Source organism: Fulmarus glacialis, unplaced genomic scaffold (assembly GCF_000690835.1).
Source record: "Fulmarus glacialis isolate BGI_N327 unplaced genomic scaffold, ASM69083v1 scaffold10241, whole genome shotgun sequence".
Classification (NCBI taxonomy): domain Eukaryota; kingdom Metazoa; phylum Chordata; class Aves; order Procellariiformes; family Procellariidae; genus Fulmarus; species Fulmarus glacialis.
The window spans coordinates 1-18,054 of NW_009190878.1; the positions used below are offsets into that span (position 1 = coordinate 1).

The following is an 18,054-nucleotide window of genomic DNA, read 5'->3' on the forward strand; positions in this document are numbered from 1 at the left end:
CCCTCCCCCCAGTTCGTGTCTGTGTCATGATGTTATCATTTACTTTGTTCTCAAAGTGAAAAAAAGGTTTCTAGCCCTTTGGTGTATTAACTTTTACTTTCTTACTAATTTTGCTGTTGATGTTTATTGTCATGTTGTTAATCTATAGAAGAGCTAAAAATACTTAATTGCATTACATAAACATAATTTTCCACATATTTTGTTTTCAGAAACAATGACAAATTTTAAAAGGACCTCTTTTTAAAGAAATGTCCATGTTTTGTTCCTCTTCCTTCTTGAGGAGGATATTGTACTGCGTATTTCTAACTGAGAGCAGGAGATTTAACTGTTATGTGGTGTTTCTTGCATAATAGAAGTATGAATTCTTTTTTAATTGTTCAGTTTCTCCTTTTCCTCAAGACACACCATCCCAACGAGTGCAATTTATCTTGGGTACTGAAGATGATGATGAACACATTCCCCATGATCTCTTCACTGAAATGGATGAACTTTGCTTCAGGGATGGAGAAGAATATGAATGGAAAGAAACGGCTAGGTATGCTAAAAGTAGATTGTTTCAAGGTATATCTGCTAGTGATTTTATTTCAAAGAACTGCAAACCGGGTCTAGGTTAGAATTTTCATGAACTATGGGAGTTGTTCACTCAATTCACACTCAGCAAATTAAAACTTCTGTTGTTTTTGTCCAACTCTGGAAGAATCAACATGATTTCTCAAGAGACCCTCAGTGTTACTGGTGCTGTGTTGACTTTCCTAAAACGTATCATGCCAAGCATTGTGAAAGGTACAACTGTGTTTAGTTATAAATACAGGTGTTCAGCTATGGAGCACGGTATTTACAATCTCAGAAATCTCTTTGCTCTATTATTGCTTATACATCAGTGTCAATTTTTTTTCATTCAAGCATAAAGAAAATTGGGTATTTACATATGTTCTTCTTAAGTAGTATTTGATTAATTTTTTGCAAATTGTATGCATGAACATTACAGGATGTCACGATTATTTTTGGCCCATATTGGTTTAGTTGCTTCTTCCTGCATATGCATTGTAATAAATTCTTCTGCATTCAGTACTTCTAATTGCCTTACTGCATGCTAGCTTTTGCAGAAGTTCAATTTACGTAATGCCTGTGAGTCAGAATCAAGATCAATTTACAGTTACACATATTAGTATTACCTAGCTCTTAAATGTCTGACTTAGCACCTTAGGAGACTTGAACATTGTATACGGTATGTTTCAGACAGCTTTCTAATCCTAAAATACTGATGAAACTGAGATATGCAAATCAAGTAACAAGGCACAGTCCCACACCGTTCACAAGAACTCGTGAAGAGACAGGTATTGTTCAAACGAAAAGAAACAAAATGTGCGAAAACTACAACAGTTGCATGTGGTTAAAAGACCTGATAAAAATGTTGTGACTGTTAATCAGTTGAGTTGTCTAAGAAAATGAAAGCTGGTATAAGCTGATCAGATTTCCTGTTCCGTGTCATACAGAAGCCACAGGTAAGGATGGGATTGCTTGCCAAATTGTCTGTCTTCCAGGAGAAATATAAATATGTGTATGCATTTCAGGTGGATAAAATTTGAAGAGGATGTTGAAGATGGTGGTGATCGATGGAGCAAGCCTTATGTAGCAACGCTGTCTCTGCACAGTCTCTTTGAACTGCGAAGCTGTATTCTTAATGGGACGGTCATGTTGGACATGAGAGCAAACACACTAGATGAGATAGCAGGTTGCAGCAAAACTTTTTTTTAAAAATATTTTAGTCCTAATTTTTAATCTATAACTTGAGATGTTTTTGGTGGTGTCTTTTTATGTTCTTGAAAATACTATATTGAAGAAATAGGTGCGTGCATGCTTACTGCAGTTTTCTTCATCTGGTTGTAAAGAGCTGATCCTACAAACTTCACTTACAAGGAGCTACACTGGATGAGTAGGACCTCCTTTATTACATGTTTTAGGATGAGGCCCAGAATTTGCCTTTATGTTCTAATTCCTGAATGTGTTCTTTGTCTTTGTTTCTACAGATGAAATATAAATATCTGCCAGAACATTTTAGGACTTATTTGTGCACTTTAGTACCATAATTATTAATCATAACTTGGCTGATGTTAATTTGATGCCATTAGTACAGTTGATTGTTGCACATCTGGTATTTTTTTCACCTTTATAAGAGGTGAGCAGAAATAAGTTTTGTACATGTTGCTTGACCTACTGTGTTGAGTGTCCTCACTAATCACATGGTCATTTTGGATACTATAAAATCATCTTTGAAGACTTTTTCATATATGTGTATATACCTGCTTAGCCTGAATGCCTTTGAACTAGTTTTACATAATTTTCCTGGTATCTCTTGCTACAGGTACCACACAGTGGAATGCCTTCTCAGGAATGTTAGGCTTAGGGCTGACCAACATGTATGTGAAGGACAAGGTGTTTTGGCATTAAAAACTTTGGCAGTGCTTGAAACATTTTCTTGTTTTGTTTTGAAATCTTCGAAATTAACTCAGGAAATTGGTATTCCCTTCCTATTTTCCTGACTTGCTGAGTAAGAGTGTTTAATACATGGTTTGTAAAAGTAATGTTTTGGTTTTTAATTTATTTTTAATAATTGAATTTAGCAATAATCTTAGTACGTAAGAAAAACAGTTATTGTTTAATTCTGTGTAAACAGCACTTTTTTAATAGCAGGTATTTTAGTTGCAACTAGGATGTCTTAAGAGGCTGAATTTGTTTCAAGTTAATTTTAGGTGCCATTATGAAGCATGTAGGATAACAATCCTTGGCATACAAATGTATTGTCTTGTTTCCCTGAGCCAGGAATACCTAGTAGGTATTCTTGGTTTTCACTCAACACAGGAGAGACAGGATGGCCGGTTTCCTTTTGAGAAGCTATAACAAAAAGTTGTGTGTTGCCAGTAATCCCAGAAGGAAGCTGCGCTGTACTGACAGAGACTTTGCTGCATATAATTTTTTGATTGTAGGGTATTCTGAGCCATAATCTCTTTCATTGTGAAAAGTTCTATGTAATTGCAGTTTACCAATACAGTTAAGTTCTTGATACACCAGCTAAGACTGGCAAAATATATTTTAAAAGTTGTCACATAGGTTCGTCTTGATTTGTGCAGGGTGGGGTGGTGGGTTTTTTTTGTTTTTTGTTGTTCTTGTTGTGGGTTTTGTTGTTGGTTGGTTGGTTTTTTGTTTGTTCGGGTTTTTTGTTTATTTTACTAATTAAAAAAAAAAAAAGACAGCTAAGAAATTGCCAGCAGATATTTTCCCAGACATGCAGCCTTTCTTTCCTGGTGTGAGCATACTGATGAGATGCCCTTTCGAAACTTCATGTTGTTTGACAGCTGATTAGTTAGTTTTAGATGATGTAACTAGCTTTTTTTTCTTTTCTTACACTTCGTCTTCTAAAGCATGTGAATCACATGAAGTTCGGTAGAGAGCCTCAGGAACTTAGGGCATCTGAAGGTGGCAGAAGAGTTGGGGAATTCATCTCATTCTGTAATAACTTTCACTTTTGTATAGTTGTATACTTTCGAAATAGGGAACACCAGGTTAAGACTTAAGAAGGCTGTTCTCCATTGTGTTTGTCTTTGTGTGTTCACTTCTAGTGGAAGGTTGTTGAATATATAGATGCTTTTTTTTGAAAGGGAGTAGCCGTTGAAAGTTGAAGTAAATGACAATAAATTATAAAATATTAATTAACTTATTTCTTAAAATGATGCTTCTAATAAATACTGTCTTTTGGATCCGCATCTTATGCTTTCCTTATTCTCACATTTGCTTGTTTAGTGACATCTTTGAAAATTTCCTGTGTATTCTTGGAGATGACTTTGCTAAAGAAAAGACTTTTTTAAATAGATGTAATTTTTTTCTTATTATTTGGTGTTTGAGTGTGGTGAAGGAGAGATTTAATAGCTATATATATAATTTTCTTTTTTGTTGTTGTTACTATGTAGATATGGTTTTGGACAACATGATTGCCTCTGGCCAGCTCGATGAATCCATAAGAGAGAATGTGAGAGAGGCTCTTCTAAAAAGGCACCATCATCAGAATGAGAAAAAATTCAGCAATCGGATTCCCCTGGTTCGGTCTTTTGCAGATATAGGCAAGAAACATTCTGACCCTCACTTGCTTGAACGAAATGGTGAGATAAGTTGTAGCATCTGGTTTGTTCTAACCTGTTTAATAATGTTCTCACTGGGAGATGAAGGAAAAATCAGCTGATAATAGCAGATAAGTGTTTCCTTCTTGATAAGCAAAGAACTAATGATAACAGTGTCTGCTATGTGTAGCTGTGGATGATGTGTCTGTATATTTTTGAATTTACTCAAACATTCTACTCCTGCCTGTATACGTAGCATGCATTATTGTTTTGAAGTATAGAAATAGACCTACATTGGTCCTAATGTTTTTTAGGATATGCTTGAATAAAATGTGTAATATTTGAGGAATTTCAGCATCGTGGCATAGCTTTATATGTTTGTCAGATGGATCCTACTTGCTTATGCTGTCTTTATACTAGAGATTTACTTTGTGGTCATGTCATGAGTTCAGTGATGCTGACGATTACTTGTTTTATGTTATGTTAATATGACTAGAAAAAGTTCACTATACTAACGGTGAAGAAATTACTTTTAGCTAGGACACTTTATTTTTACCTTACTTTATTTTTACTTGTTTTGTAGAGAAGGATCTAATGGGGCGGGGGGGGAGGGAACCCCAAACCCAAGAAGGGTACTCGCAATATTTTTATAGGCTGTACTACATCTTTTATTGAACCAATTCGTGAAAATATTCCGAAATATCAATACATTTACTGTAGACATCCAATTCCAAAGTCCAAATAGCAATATATACTGCAAGCAGCATAATTTTATTCTTGTATTTCTTGTGGCCTCTATTTCCGTCTCTGTTATTTATGTTTTCTTTTGCCTTGCATTAACTAAAACACATATAATTTCAACTGAAACTTTTTAGTTTAGTGAAAACTTAGTACTCCTTTCATGAATCACTCCTTGAAGTGAAGTTCCATTCCTGTCTTGAAAGATGCTTCATTGCATCTTTCTTAAAACATGTTCCGCTTAGTTAAGTGCTTGTTGGGAGCTCTCAGTTCGATACATACTTGGAGTATGCTCCAGCAAATGTCCAAGGTTGCTGATACTTTTTGTTAGCTAGTGAATATATAATGCATGCTTAAATATTTCCTTGATAGTTTCAGAATTATTTTTTCTAGAATGAAAATACAAGTAAGTTATATAAGAGCATAATTAATCCTATAACTTCTGACTTTACTGTTTTGTTTAGCAAACGTGAAAATTTCACATATAGACTTGGTTTTGTCCATTCTTGAACACCTGTATCCCCAACTGTAATTCTGAGAATTTTGTATTTGAGGTCTCTTGCTTGTTAGTTACTTTTCATATATCACTTCCACTTCCCAGTGCATTTTATTCTTAATACTATTCCTACAACAGAATATAGGATATATGCTGAAATAAGAAACCAATATAACATGATGAACTCTTTGCCAGCATATACTGATTTACTTTTTCTTTATAATCCTATGGTTACCCTCTAATAAACCGGTAAACCAAACATGCATATGTGCATAATACTTTTTAAGCTCCTTTTTACACCTGTGTGTGCTAGGACATCTCATGTTCATGATTCATCACAGATATACTGACGGAAGCCTAGTTATTACTGTAGTGATTAATATAGACAAAATCAACCAGTTTGCTTTATTGGTCCTCTTGTCTTTACTGCACTGCAGTTCTAATAGTTGATCTTTGAGGCTTTCATTCTTAATTTAAATCAAGTTTGTATCTGTAGGATCCACTCTTCCATTGTTAGGGGCGGGGGAAAAATCTATGACATTTACTTAGGCATACTTTTTGCACCTCCTTCTTGTAAATTATTCTAGGGTTGTTCAACATATTGGTCTGTGTAGTGCCTAGTATAAATGTGAGACTAAATGTGTCTAGTTTGCTGTTTCCTTGCTTGATGGCATGGTATGTGAAAGCAGCACGTTTTTGATTTCAGGGGTTGAAGAAGCAAGCAGTAGTCTTCTCAAGGAGACTGCCATCCCAGGAAAAGTGTTTGTGGTAAATGGGAGGAATGGCATCGCTAAACCTTCTAACGGAAGTACTGATAGGAGGATAGACAGTCTCTCTTCCTGCTTAAGGAAAAACTGAAATCCATTACAAACTTAAATCTGAGGGCACCATGACCAGACTATGTTGTTCTTACATGAAATTAGCGGGACATTGAAACTGGATAGGGCAAGGAGAGTAACAGTGGATTTTGGAGAAACGTCTTTGGTTTTAGGCAAATAGTGCTAAGTCACAGCAAGAAGAAATGGAGAAGGGACTATGTATCTCATCCTTGTGCCCTCTTCGAAACTATGTATTGAGACTAGAGCTGGCTAGGAAACTTCTTATTAAAACAAGACTTCTATTGGAAGACAGTTGCATTTAACATGATTAGATATGTTTGATCATGTTCATTTTGAAATATTTTAAAATTAAAAATTAACAATGTATATAACGGATGCAGTTAACTGGGAAGTTTTGGCTGCAATGTTTTGGCTGCTAATGATTTTTTTAATGTATTTTTTGGATGGTATTAAAGGTAGCTGCGGTGCAATTTGGAATAAATTCTTCTAGGAAAATTTAAGAGTCAGTTTCAAGAGATACGATTTTTTGTTGTTGTGGGTTTTGTTTTTTTTTTTGTTATATTAACAAATCTTACTGATGTTAAGATAATAACTTCTCCCACATATCTTTGGCGTTCTAATTAGTACTCATCAGTAATTTCTGACTTTTCTAATGTCTGAAATCAGATTTGCTCTTATCTCTTGTCTTACTTGCATGAGTATGACACTTTTGGCCCGTAAAGCTTGCAATTTACTATGTAAATTGTTAATGCATATTTGTGTCTGTGTTTTTTTTAGTATATCCCTGTTGTAAGCCTCATGGTGTTTCATTTGTTTTATCTCAGGGGAAGGCCTTTCAGCCTCCCGCCACTCTTTGCGAACAGGTCTCTCTGCCTCAAATATTTCCCTGAGAGGAGAAAACCGTTTGTCAGCTCTTCTCAATTACCTTCTTCCTTCTTCAAGAGCTGGAACCCCGGCAACCTCAAGGTGTACAACCCCTGTAACTACCCCCCAAAACACACCACCCTCCAGTCCTACCTGCGGCCACCCGCCAACCACAAGTGCCCAGCCAAGTCCACTTCAGGGCAAGGAATTGCTGGTGTCACCTGCCAGTGATGATATTCCTTCAGTAATAATCCACCCACCTGAGGAGGACTTGGAAGTGCAGGAAAAGAAGACAGAGGAAAATATTGACAAAACACCAGGCAACTATCAAAAATTAAGCTGTCCATGTGTGATGCTTTCTGCATCTGGATCACTTGCATTGTGGTGTTTTTAGCACATAAATTGGGCACAAAGGAATATGATAACTGTTACCTCTGCCTGCATGTTTTATTTCTTCTCAATTGTGATTGTTTTCTTGTTCGGCATTTTTAACTTCTTAGCTTTTAACTAAAGCCAGCAAAAATTTTCTTTAATTAACCTTCATTTGTGTAATTAAAAAAGAATATGGTTTTAAAATATAATATATAAGCAAAATGTCAAAAATGGTGGCCTTTTCCTTTCACTCACCTACAGTCCATGTCAGGTTTTGCTTTGTTGTTTTTGTCAGTGGTTGAAGAAGTATTTTAAACAGTGTTTGATATCCTGAGATAGCTACAGCCAAAGACCTAGTGAAGTATTAGAGATGAGTATGAAAAGAATTAGGAAGGATGCAATAATCGGGTAGTGTTTGTAATTTAGTTGTAGTCTTTAAGCATTTTTACTTTTGCCTTTGTGCTTTTAAAAACCAGGGCCATTAAAACCAGTAGTAGTTTATGATGGAACTGGCAGGTTCAGTTCAGCCACAACTGTTTCCAGGTAGCTACCCGTTAGTGCACTGCTTCAGCATCAGACACTTGATTACTGTTTTGTTGTGTTTGATATGCAAAATAGGATAAGGTAGTTAAGAGTTTATAATTGTAGGTCAGAGCTCAGCAATTTATTAATTTGTTGTCTTGCAAATCTGTTCTTTACATGCAAAAAGTTATGTAGGTGCATAGATGAGTTGAAAGAAAAGATGGAAAGTTCTGATGGTTTCTTTAATCATTCTTAGTAAATGTTTCATAACTCATGCAGTCTGAATAAATACTGGTGTACTTGCTTCACTTTAAAATTATCACCTATTTAGAGACTTTAGGATTCTTCTAGATAGATCATGTTTTTAAGGGGACCACGTTTCTTTTTAGACTTCAGGTTCCTCCTTTTTTTTTTTCCTTCCTTCCCAGAATTTATCTTGCCAAAGTCTAGCTTGTACGTTTGTCTGCTTTATGCCTATTTGGGGAGGGGAAGCTGATTTCACTCAATTCTTTCATCAGTGAGGCTTTTCTTGGGATTCCTTCCTCACTTGTTTAATAAGTAAGCACACTGTTACATATAGCAGTGAAAATATGCTGACAGAGGAGAGGCTGTGGTTATCTGCCTTTTCACATTTTGCAGCCAAGTCACTGAAAAGGAAAGAGCAAACTATGTTGTAGGCTGTCATCTTGAGTTGGAGTAGGGGCCCCATCTTTACTTAAATTCAGAAAAGCAAACAAAAAACTCTTTTTCTAACTTCCTTATGGGAAATTGAGAAAATTCTCATGAAGATCATTCTGTCTCATGGGTGATCTTTCTAAGGTAATTAAAAACCAGAAGTAAAATAACAGCTGTAATTGGTTTTCCAGTTCTCATTTTTCTACTCATCTGTCAGGAATAACAGCATGCCAGACCCAAGGTTTTTAGAACCCAAGAGAAGGCAAACGAAGATAAAGTACTTGATGCTATTATTATCACTAGTAAAGCTTTCCACCAGAATCTCCAAGTCATGTTCAAATTGCTTTTGTGCCTCAAGGGGATGTTTCTCATAAAGGAAAAATCCGAAAGGGATGATTTCCCAGATCATCTTTCTCTGGAAAGACTTTTATTTATGGATTAACACCAATAATGATCGAAGACATTTTTATTTTCTGGGTTTTTTCCCCCCCTTTTTTATTCAAGAAATCATCTGACCACAGAAAGACACATTTTCCTTAGAGGTACCTTTGAAGACATTCTGAGACTATGACTTCAGGGCTGCAACTGGACTAATCTGCCTTGGGAGATTCAGAAGGGAACCCTGAAGAGGAAGTCATCTTCCTTGTATTAATTAAAACAAACAAAAAAAATCTTCTTGGTCCATTCCACTATAGATTATGGCCTATAGTAATCTATAGAGATTATAGTCTATAATAATCTGTGTAGATTACCTCTCTAGTAATTCAGAATATTGCATCCTGAATACTTTTTCCACATCTGTATGACTGAGTTGGGTTTGCCTCCTGTGAGCATTAGGAACTGTGTTGATTTTCTGATAGGTGGCTTTCTTCTGTTTAGCATTCATCTATCCTTGGCCTTGTGCTCTTCAGACTTTGTTTTTTAGTCTTTATAAATAGCTGGAAGGTTACTGAACTTAACGTGAATTACTGTAAAAGTAGGGAAGAGGGACACACTTTCAGTCTACCACTTACTTTTTATCAGCCAGTCATCAGTTCGTAGTAAGTCAACCAGGCAAAGGCTGCTCTTTAACAATTTTTTTTCTTTTGTCATCAGTTGAAGAACAGCTTTTGTTTTCCCATTTTTGAAACTGTTGAATAATGAATTCCATAGGTAGAGCTAGGAAGAGAGCTGTGTCACAGCTAAAGATGAACATTGTTAATTCGCCAGCATCATTAAGCTTTCTTAATGTCTGTGAACAACAGCAGAGCAGCCTGTTTTAAGGGTTCTTTTGGTTCACTGATAAATATACTTTAAAACTGAATGAAATAATATTTAGAACAGCTTTGCTCTTACAATAATTACGTAGTGTAATTCAGAAAGGTTTACATATTTGCCTTCTAGGAGTAATTTTAATTTTTTTTTCCCCACATTAAGGCTGCATTGGAATTTATTTTTAAAAACTGTTTTTTATTTCCTCAAATACAAATACAGTGTGACTTTGTATTTAGAAGTTTCATATTTCATAAATTTTGCCTATATAAACATGATTATATTGCAATAGTTGTGCTTAGGTGTTGAACTCATCTTATTTCCCCAACATTTTTTTTTAACTGAAGCAGAGATGTGAGGCAGATGTCTGTATTCTTTCTGCTTTCTTTTTCCAGTAGATAATGACCATTAGATTTTTGTGATCACAGTATTAAACTAAGCGTAGTTGGCTAGAAAATGCACATGATCTTTAGTGAAGGTGTAGTTATAAGTACTTTAACTTGAGTGATGTTATAAGGTTTTAATCCAGTCTTCCTCAAGACTCAATCCACTGTTGTCTTTCGGAGGAGGCAGGTGGTATATCTGCCTAAGTAACAACATCAGGAAGAATACTGTGTATTTTTAATTATCCCCTCGGTAGCTTGGTAAGACTAGATGAATTTCACTGTCTCACAATCTGGAAAAACTGCTAGGTAGTCTTCCTTTTAGCAGTAGCCTCTGAGTTTGTACCTACTGAACTGGAGAAGGGAAGGAAATAAGTTCTTTTATTAGTGTGAGATTTGAGTAAAAGTGTTTTGCTATTAGAGATGATAATTTTTTATTCTGAGTTTCCCTGCAAATATCAGACTGATTGATATGCATAATGAAATGCAGTATCATATGGAAATGCTTGCTCAGGTCTGAAAACCTGTAAGCACTATTCTCACGTGCGTGCAGCAGTCTGTCCAACTGCAAGACCAACATAAAGGAAAACTATTACTATGGTTTAGGATCAGACAAATGTTCCTGTATCGGTGCCAAAGTATTGGTGCCAAAACTTGTGAACCTTAACTGTGGAGAAATTTTGAAGGCAAACCTTTTAGAAGAATCAGGATCACTTTAGTACTGAAATAATAGTTTATGCTAATATGTAGAATCCTTATTCTCTATTCTTCTCCTTGATTGTCTCTCCACTTTTTGTTGTAGTCTCTGCTTGCTGTTGATCACAGGACGTTTGCGGAAAGTGCAAAATGATGCATTATTGCTCATCTTTCATCAGTCATATGCATCTTCAGTTACTTTTATTGTTACGGGGCGGGGGAGGGAAGTGAAAAAATTTTATATGTATAAACTTTTATATTATGCTTTTCCTCTGCAACAACTGTTTAAAATTTCTGTTCTATTTCTAGTCATACAAACACATCTTAACATCAACTCTTATGCAGTTAAATACTTTGAACAGCTGATTTCAGAGGTGGTTGATTGCTGTTAGTTATTCTTGTGAATAACGCATACATCTAGGAGCAGAAAGGTAGAATGTGTGGTGTGTTGTTTTTTTTTTTGGGGGGGCGCGTCTAGCTAAGTGAACGTAGTATTGATAGTGTTAGCTAATTATTTGTACATGTTAGAATTCACAAAGGAAATTACAGCTTATTAAATTCATTTGGTTTTTGCTTTAGGAAAAACTACCCACACCACTTATATCCCTATGAACTGTAAGAATGAAATTAATGGTAAAGGCTTGGACCTGCATGTTTTCCATTGATATGATGGCTCTTTGAAAGAGAAAAATAAATTTGGGGATCAAATAAACTGAATTCAGTTGTCATTTGAAATGGTAAAAAATGTCAAATTGCTAAATTATAAATATGGAAGGATGCAAGTAGTTATGCAGCAGTAGTTACGATAGAACAATAGCCAAAAGGTAGCCAGTGAGGACTTCAGTTTTTATCTTGACTAGAATGATGCTTGACCTAAATACAAACTTTCTGCATGTAATACAAAGCTTAGACTTCAGTGTTTGTCTAGATGTGGTTTTGAAAGCACGTTAAAGCATGTTTTATCACCACATCTGAAAGGTCTAGTGTAGACAAGCAAGGCCAAATGCACTTCTAGTGCATGTTAAACTGAACAAGTAAAAGCTGTGTAATTCAAAAGATGGGATTTGGGCTTGGTTATGCATGCCGAGACCAGCTTTTAAATGATAGTTGGATAGGGATAACCATGGCGCAACATGGAGTTCAGTGTGTATGAACACCTGGGTTACTTGCCTTTTGCACCCTTCACTGAACCTGTGATTCAATGTTGCTAGTAGCACAGCAAGCTACGTAAAACGGTTTTGTCTTGGTGCAGATGTCAGAGGGAAGCTGTACGTTTAACTCGAATAACTTCATTGTACGAGCCTCTTTAGCTAATGTGTTAGGGAGACCATTTCATATAGTTACATCTGGTCAGATCGATAGTTGGAGCTTTGGTCTGTTGATTGAAATCATGGTTTGCAAGCTGTCTATCCTTCATGTAGTACACTATTTGCTTGTACAGATTAGTTAACTACCAGGTTATCATTCCTTGTAGTTGTAGCCTGAGGCTTGCTGAGGCTTTTTACAATTAAAATAACTGCTACATAGCAGACTAGATAGCAGAGGTGTTTGCTTTTGGTGTTTGAAGACTTCTAGATATAGTGAAGATGCTATCTACTAATTACTAGAGCAGTTACGATTAAAATGTCAACAGTTGTTATTTTTTCTGCAGTTAAAGTAGCTCTTGTTTTCTGGTGACTGTTCTGCAAATGGCCATCATTTGGGCAATATTTAATTTTAATTTTTTTAATTATGTCATTATTTTGACAACACTGTGACTCGTTGCATTTATTATACTAATGTAGGGCACTCTTACTGAATAACTTGCACATTTGCTTTAAGCAAGCTGCCACATTGAGTTTTGGTAGTGTCGCATACTCAATTCACTTCATACACCATTTTGAACTTACCTCCTTTGTTTTAATTTAGGGCTATTAGCATCTCCACAGTCAGCACCTGGAAATTTAGACACCGGAAAAAGTGGAGACGTTAAAGGTACTGGGACAGGAGGAAGCAGAGAAAACAGCACGGTTGATTTTAGTAAGGTAAATAACATTAAAAACCTTAATGTTTAGCACAAAATAACTATGTTACAAAAAATGCGGTGATTGTGACTTCCCTCTTAGTTACAGCTAAGACACATATACGTATGCATGTGTACGAGTGTACACACAAGACACGTACTAAGACATAACTTGTATATACAAGTGCCAGAATATGGCATAGGCTAAATGTGTCAAATGTTTTGAAACTCTTCCCAGTGGGACTGAACTTTTTTTCGTTTGATGATCTTTTCAGTATTTTGGTAACTGCAAGAGTGCAGCAGCTGTACTTTCTCATGCAGAGGGAGATATTTTCAGATCTGCTATAAACACTTACGAAAACAATTTTGTAGATGGTGTTGTAATGTTTTTTTTTCTAGGACTGATTTTTTGGTGGAGGTGGTTTTTTTTTTTTTTTGTAAAGAGGGCTTTTAAAGGGGATTTGCGTTATGTTTTATGAGTTTACTGTACAAAAGTTACTGTACATCTTAATCATTAGGAGTATATAATATCACTTTCTGAAGGAAATCTTGTGTAATACTGTAAATCCCTTGTATTTCTTTCATAATTTAAATTTGCTGGGCAAGTTCCACTATGGCTTTTACTATAAAATTCGGTCTATAGTGTCATCTGTACTGTGAAACACTGTAAGAAAATGGTTTTGCCAAGTTAAAGAATTATGTTTAAGGAAAGCTAACTTACACTGTAGTTCTCATCTAATCATGGCAGGTGCCATATATTCCTGCTCCTCTGTCACAGTTTTTATGTTTTTGCTTGGCCTGTCCTTCTGTACACCTGCCTTGTCTCCTGTTGGGCAGGAGTCAGCCTCCTGGCACTGTAGTTGTGGCACACTTGGTGTGGGACTCAAGAGGCCATCTGTAAGTTCTCTAGATAGCAATGTAACTGGTGCTTGTGTGTGTGTGTGTATGTGAACACAGAGTTCATGTGCTGTACCATTTTCTAATGTTCTTCTGTAATTATGTACAGAAATGAATGTTAAGATTTTCAGCCATCATATTCTTTATGGATGAAAACATAAACATACAAATTATTTTTCAAAATTATGACATATTTGAAATACACAGCTGTGAAATAACTAATTGCATTCTAGAAACCATGTGTAATTACATGAACTCTCCTTAGTTAATTGTGCATAGATTTTTGTTAAGTTATGTCCTATGACAAATGGAATGTTTGTCATGATAAATGATATTAGAAAGGTGGTTATGCAATTTGGAGTCTTCTAGAATATAGTAGGTGGTAGTAATTCTAACTTTTAGAAAACAGCTTATTATTAGTTGGCTGGCTGACATTTTCTACATATGTTTGTCTTTTCTGTATTGTGGGATATTTAATTTGCTTTTTTATTTTTCTTTGTAGTATAAATGTCTAGTAAATACTGATAAACTTACAATTACGTTATAGTATTTCTGCTATTTCTGTAAGAGAATAAACACTTGTTTCATCTTTGTATGTATAGGTTGATATGAACTTCATGAGGAAAATTCCTTCAGGAGCAGAAGCATCAAATGTGTTAGTGGGAGAAGTAGATTTTTTAGAAAGACCTATTATTGCTTTTGTGAGGCTCTCCCCTGCTGTACTTCTCTCAGGTCTCACAGAGGTTCCGGTTCCTACACGGTAAATAAATGCCTGAAAAATCTGGCTTTACTTATACAATAAGATAATAATATTTAAGATCTTAAATCTACTACATTTACGGCATTATAAGAAGTTGAAAAATTAGGCTTAATTAAGAAGATTTCAGAGTAATTTTGGTTCAGGATTCAAGTTCCTTCCAGTAATGACTTTAAGGAGAGTCTTTTCTTAATCTTGCAGCAGTCTTTAAGATCTGAAATGGTGAAGAAGATTTTTTTTTTTTTTTACTTCACTACTACATTTTCTTTAAACATTAGTTTGAAAGAACCCTCTGAGTATATTCAAATGAGTCAGCCGTATTCATCTCAATTGCTTTCTCCACAGGTTTTTATTTTTGTTGCTGGGACCAGCAGGAAAAGCTCCACAGTACCATGAAATTGGAAGATCGATAGCAACTCTTATGACAGATGATGTGAGTGATGTAATTTAAACACTTGTAGTTAAAGAAGTCTAGAATAATGTATTTACCAACTGTTTTCAATAAATGTATTCTGGAGTGACAGGTTAAAGAAAAAAACCCAAACTGCTTAAATGAAGAACTGTAAACTTACTTATTTCTTGTGTTAGTGAACTAGAAAATGGTAAATTAACTTTACGCCTTGTCTTTCTTGAAGAAATCCTAAATATATTTCTGAAAAAATATTTTAGCTTTGGTGTATAGATTTCGTTTTTGTATTAAATTAGGAAATAGAACTATTAAATAGAACTGGGTCTGATATGAATCACTGTATGTCGAAAAGGACACAGCAAACTGCGTAAGTGTTCAGGACAAAGTTTAAGAATGCATGCGATTGAGTCGTCAGATTTTTTTTTTTTTTTAATCAAAGCGAGGTCAAATAATTAAAATTAGAATTTTACTAGGCATTTGAAGTCATATGCTTAGAGCCCTGGTGGATGGTTTTACAGAGCACAGGGGAATCTGGACTTTTTAAGACTATTGTCATCTTACTGAGCAAAATCAGGATGTTTGAATTCTGACTTCACATTGAGCGCCACCTACTGAATTGCTGGTAATTATTATGGTTATTTAGCAGAAGTTCTACTATTTCTTTACTCTAGAACAATTTAAAGTTCAGAAATGTAAACCAGAAATTGGTCATTTTACAATTGAGCAACTAGTCTGTGAATATACTATTTGTTCAGTGCGAGAACTGTATATTAAAAGCTTTAGTTGAAGCTTCTAATTTTTTAGGTAGGCTGATTTTTAGGAATACTGTAGATCATTGAAATAGAAAAATTCAAATTATTCAGTGGTCTAAAAAGACCTAAATAGGCTTAAAAGGTCTAATTTCCAATTAGAAGAATAATGGTCAGGTCTTTGGAGATAAACAGTTCAGGTTTCAAATATACAGAAGCAATTTTGGATTGTCTTCTGCAAACAGTTTTTTTTAATAGTAAAACTAGCATTTTTTTTCTCTCTGTATAAAATGCAACTTGGGATTCAGGGATTGTTTTGTTTAAATACTACCCATTTGTCAATTCAGAGTCTGTGTTGTAGTAGTCTGGAAAACAGTGTAGGGTGGGGGTTTTTTTTGAGTAGTAGGAGGATTGCTTTCATGTGCTTTTTAAGAAGTCTTTTAATATTAATTAAGCTAGAGGTATACAAATGAAGTTCTTTATTCTTAATAAAAACTTGTGTTTTGGTTTGAAGGTTATTTAAAGTATTTTTGTCCTGATTTAGCACAGCGTAGTGGCACAGTGGCTATAGAGCAGAATTATTCAAGCAATAGTACATGAAATTGATTTACTGAATATTGAAGATAACTTTTTAATTGATTTTAGAAATGAACTCAATATTGCTTTTGAGTTTGGACATATAACTTCCTTATTTTATGTTCCATAGAGGTGTGCATACAGGTAGTTCTTAATGCAAAAGTATGCAAGTAAAGTAAAAGCGTAACTTTTGCAGACCTTTAAAAAATTTCCCATGCCTTTTTAAAAATAATGAAATGTTCCTTGTAATCAGTTCCTCTTTTAAAAAAAACAACAAAAAAATATTGGGTACTTTCTTCTTGTAGGTTTTCCATGATGTTGCCTATAAAGCAAAAGACCGAAATGATTTATTGTCAGGAATTGATGAATTTTTAGACCAAGTGACAGTCCTGCCTCCAGGAGAATGGGATCCATCTATACGAATTGAGCCACCAAAAAGTGTTCCTTCCCAGGTAAAAAAGAAGAAGAAGAAGCAGGAGGGGGAAAAAGGAAAAAAAAAAGGGGGGGAAAAAAAAGTACAGTAGGGAGCTCCCATGATTTTTACTTTGAAAATGCCATTTCCCAATGCAAGTAGATTGTGTACTGAGTATAAACTTTAGTAAAGCATCAGGAAAGCCCCCCCATCCATTTGGAAGAAAAAGTGGATTGTCTATTAAAGTAAAAAAAAAAAAAAAAAAAAAAGGTGTTGGATCAGTTTCCTGCTATGCTTTTAAGTAAATTGTATTTACTATATATCCTTTTGTAATACTGAAATGAGTTCGTGTGAGATCTAGGAGAATTGGTCCAAAATTGTACCTGAGTTCACACTGTAAATTTTATTATTAATCTAACAATGATCAGCAAGAATATTGTAATTCTTATAAAAACTTTTATTTGCATGCAACATTGAAATGTTTTAATGTATATTGGCCAGCATATAATGTTCACAGAATGTTTATGAAATAGATAAAAATGGATCATATTGCTCAGTTGTGATACAAGCTTAGAATGAGAGCCAGGGAGGAGCTGGACCTTAGAGGGACTCTTGATTTCTTCCCTTTCTCCCTCTTTACAACTGAGGGGAATTCCTGCCACCAGGATCAAAAGTGGGGGGAGGGACCAGTGCTCTTGGTTGAGAAGGTTGATGGTGGTGTTGAATCCAGTGGTGGTCTGGAGGAGTGGGTGGAACGGAAGGGGTGAAAGCAGTGCAGTTTGCTCATGAATAGCCTGAGGCTACTACTTAACTTGTTTCCAAAATAAGCAGGGCTCGGGGGTTTTTGGAAGGCAAGCTCTGCTGAGAAATTTATGAGAAGCTGGTAAGCAACTTGCTCAATCGGGGAATGACTTCTCATTTATACTGGAATGACTTCTCATTTATACTTCAACTAAATACTGTGTGTGTCGTAAAGTGAGGTCAATTTCTGCTAGAAGCTAGAGGCTTCTGCTCTGGAAATGATTGAGAAGAAAAATCTAAAGATTTCTAGGCCTCATGGCTGAGCCTCCACTGTGTCTTGAAAAGGTAGGCTTTGTTTCATCGTGTCTCAGGGACATGTTTCTTGCAGAAAGAGGGAAGATTAATACTGTTGTGCAAGGTACTAATAAGATCTTTTTGGGATTGTTGTACAGTTCTAGTCGTCTGTACTCAACAAATGATGAATTTGTCAAATGGAGGACTGCTGATAAGCTGGGAATATGAAAAAGGTTTGGAAGGCATAGAGTCTCCGCACGCTGTCT

The 18,054-nt window shown here is 35.4% G+C and overlaps 1 protein-coding gene across 1 annotated transcript in view; it reads left to right on the top strand.

Moving 5' to 3' along the window:
- Positions 1 to 389: 389 nt before the first annotated feature.
- The window catches only part of SLC4A7 (solute carrier family 4, sodium bicarbonate cotransporter, member 7), a 42,327-nt gene continuing 24,662 nt past the window's right edge, over positions 390 to 18,054 (top strand). The window contains exons 1-7 of the mRNA XM_009586469.1: positions 390 to 535; positions 1,575 to 1,735; positions 3,969 to 4,157; positions 12,860 to 12,975; positions 14,453 to 14,610; positions 14,953 to 15,040; positions 16,647 to 16,793. Coding sequence (XP_009584764.1) covers positions 480 to 535; positions 1,575 to 1,735; positions 3,969 to 4,157; positions 12,860 to 12,975; positions 14,453 to 14,610; positions 14,953 to 15,040; positions 16,647 to 16,793 — 915 coding nt within the window. The 5' untranslated portion in view covers positions 390 to 479. The remainder of the gene's footprint in view (positions 536 to 1,574; positions 1,736 to 3,968; positions 4,158 to 12,859; positions 12,976 to 14,452; positions 14,611 to 14,952; positions 15,041 to 16,646; positions 16,794 to 18,054) is intronic.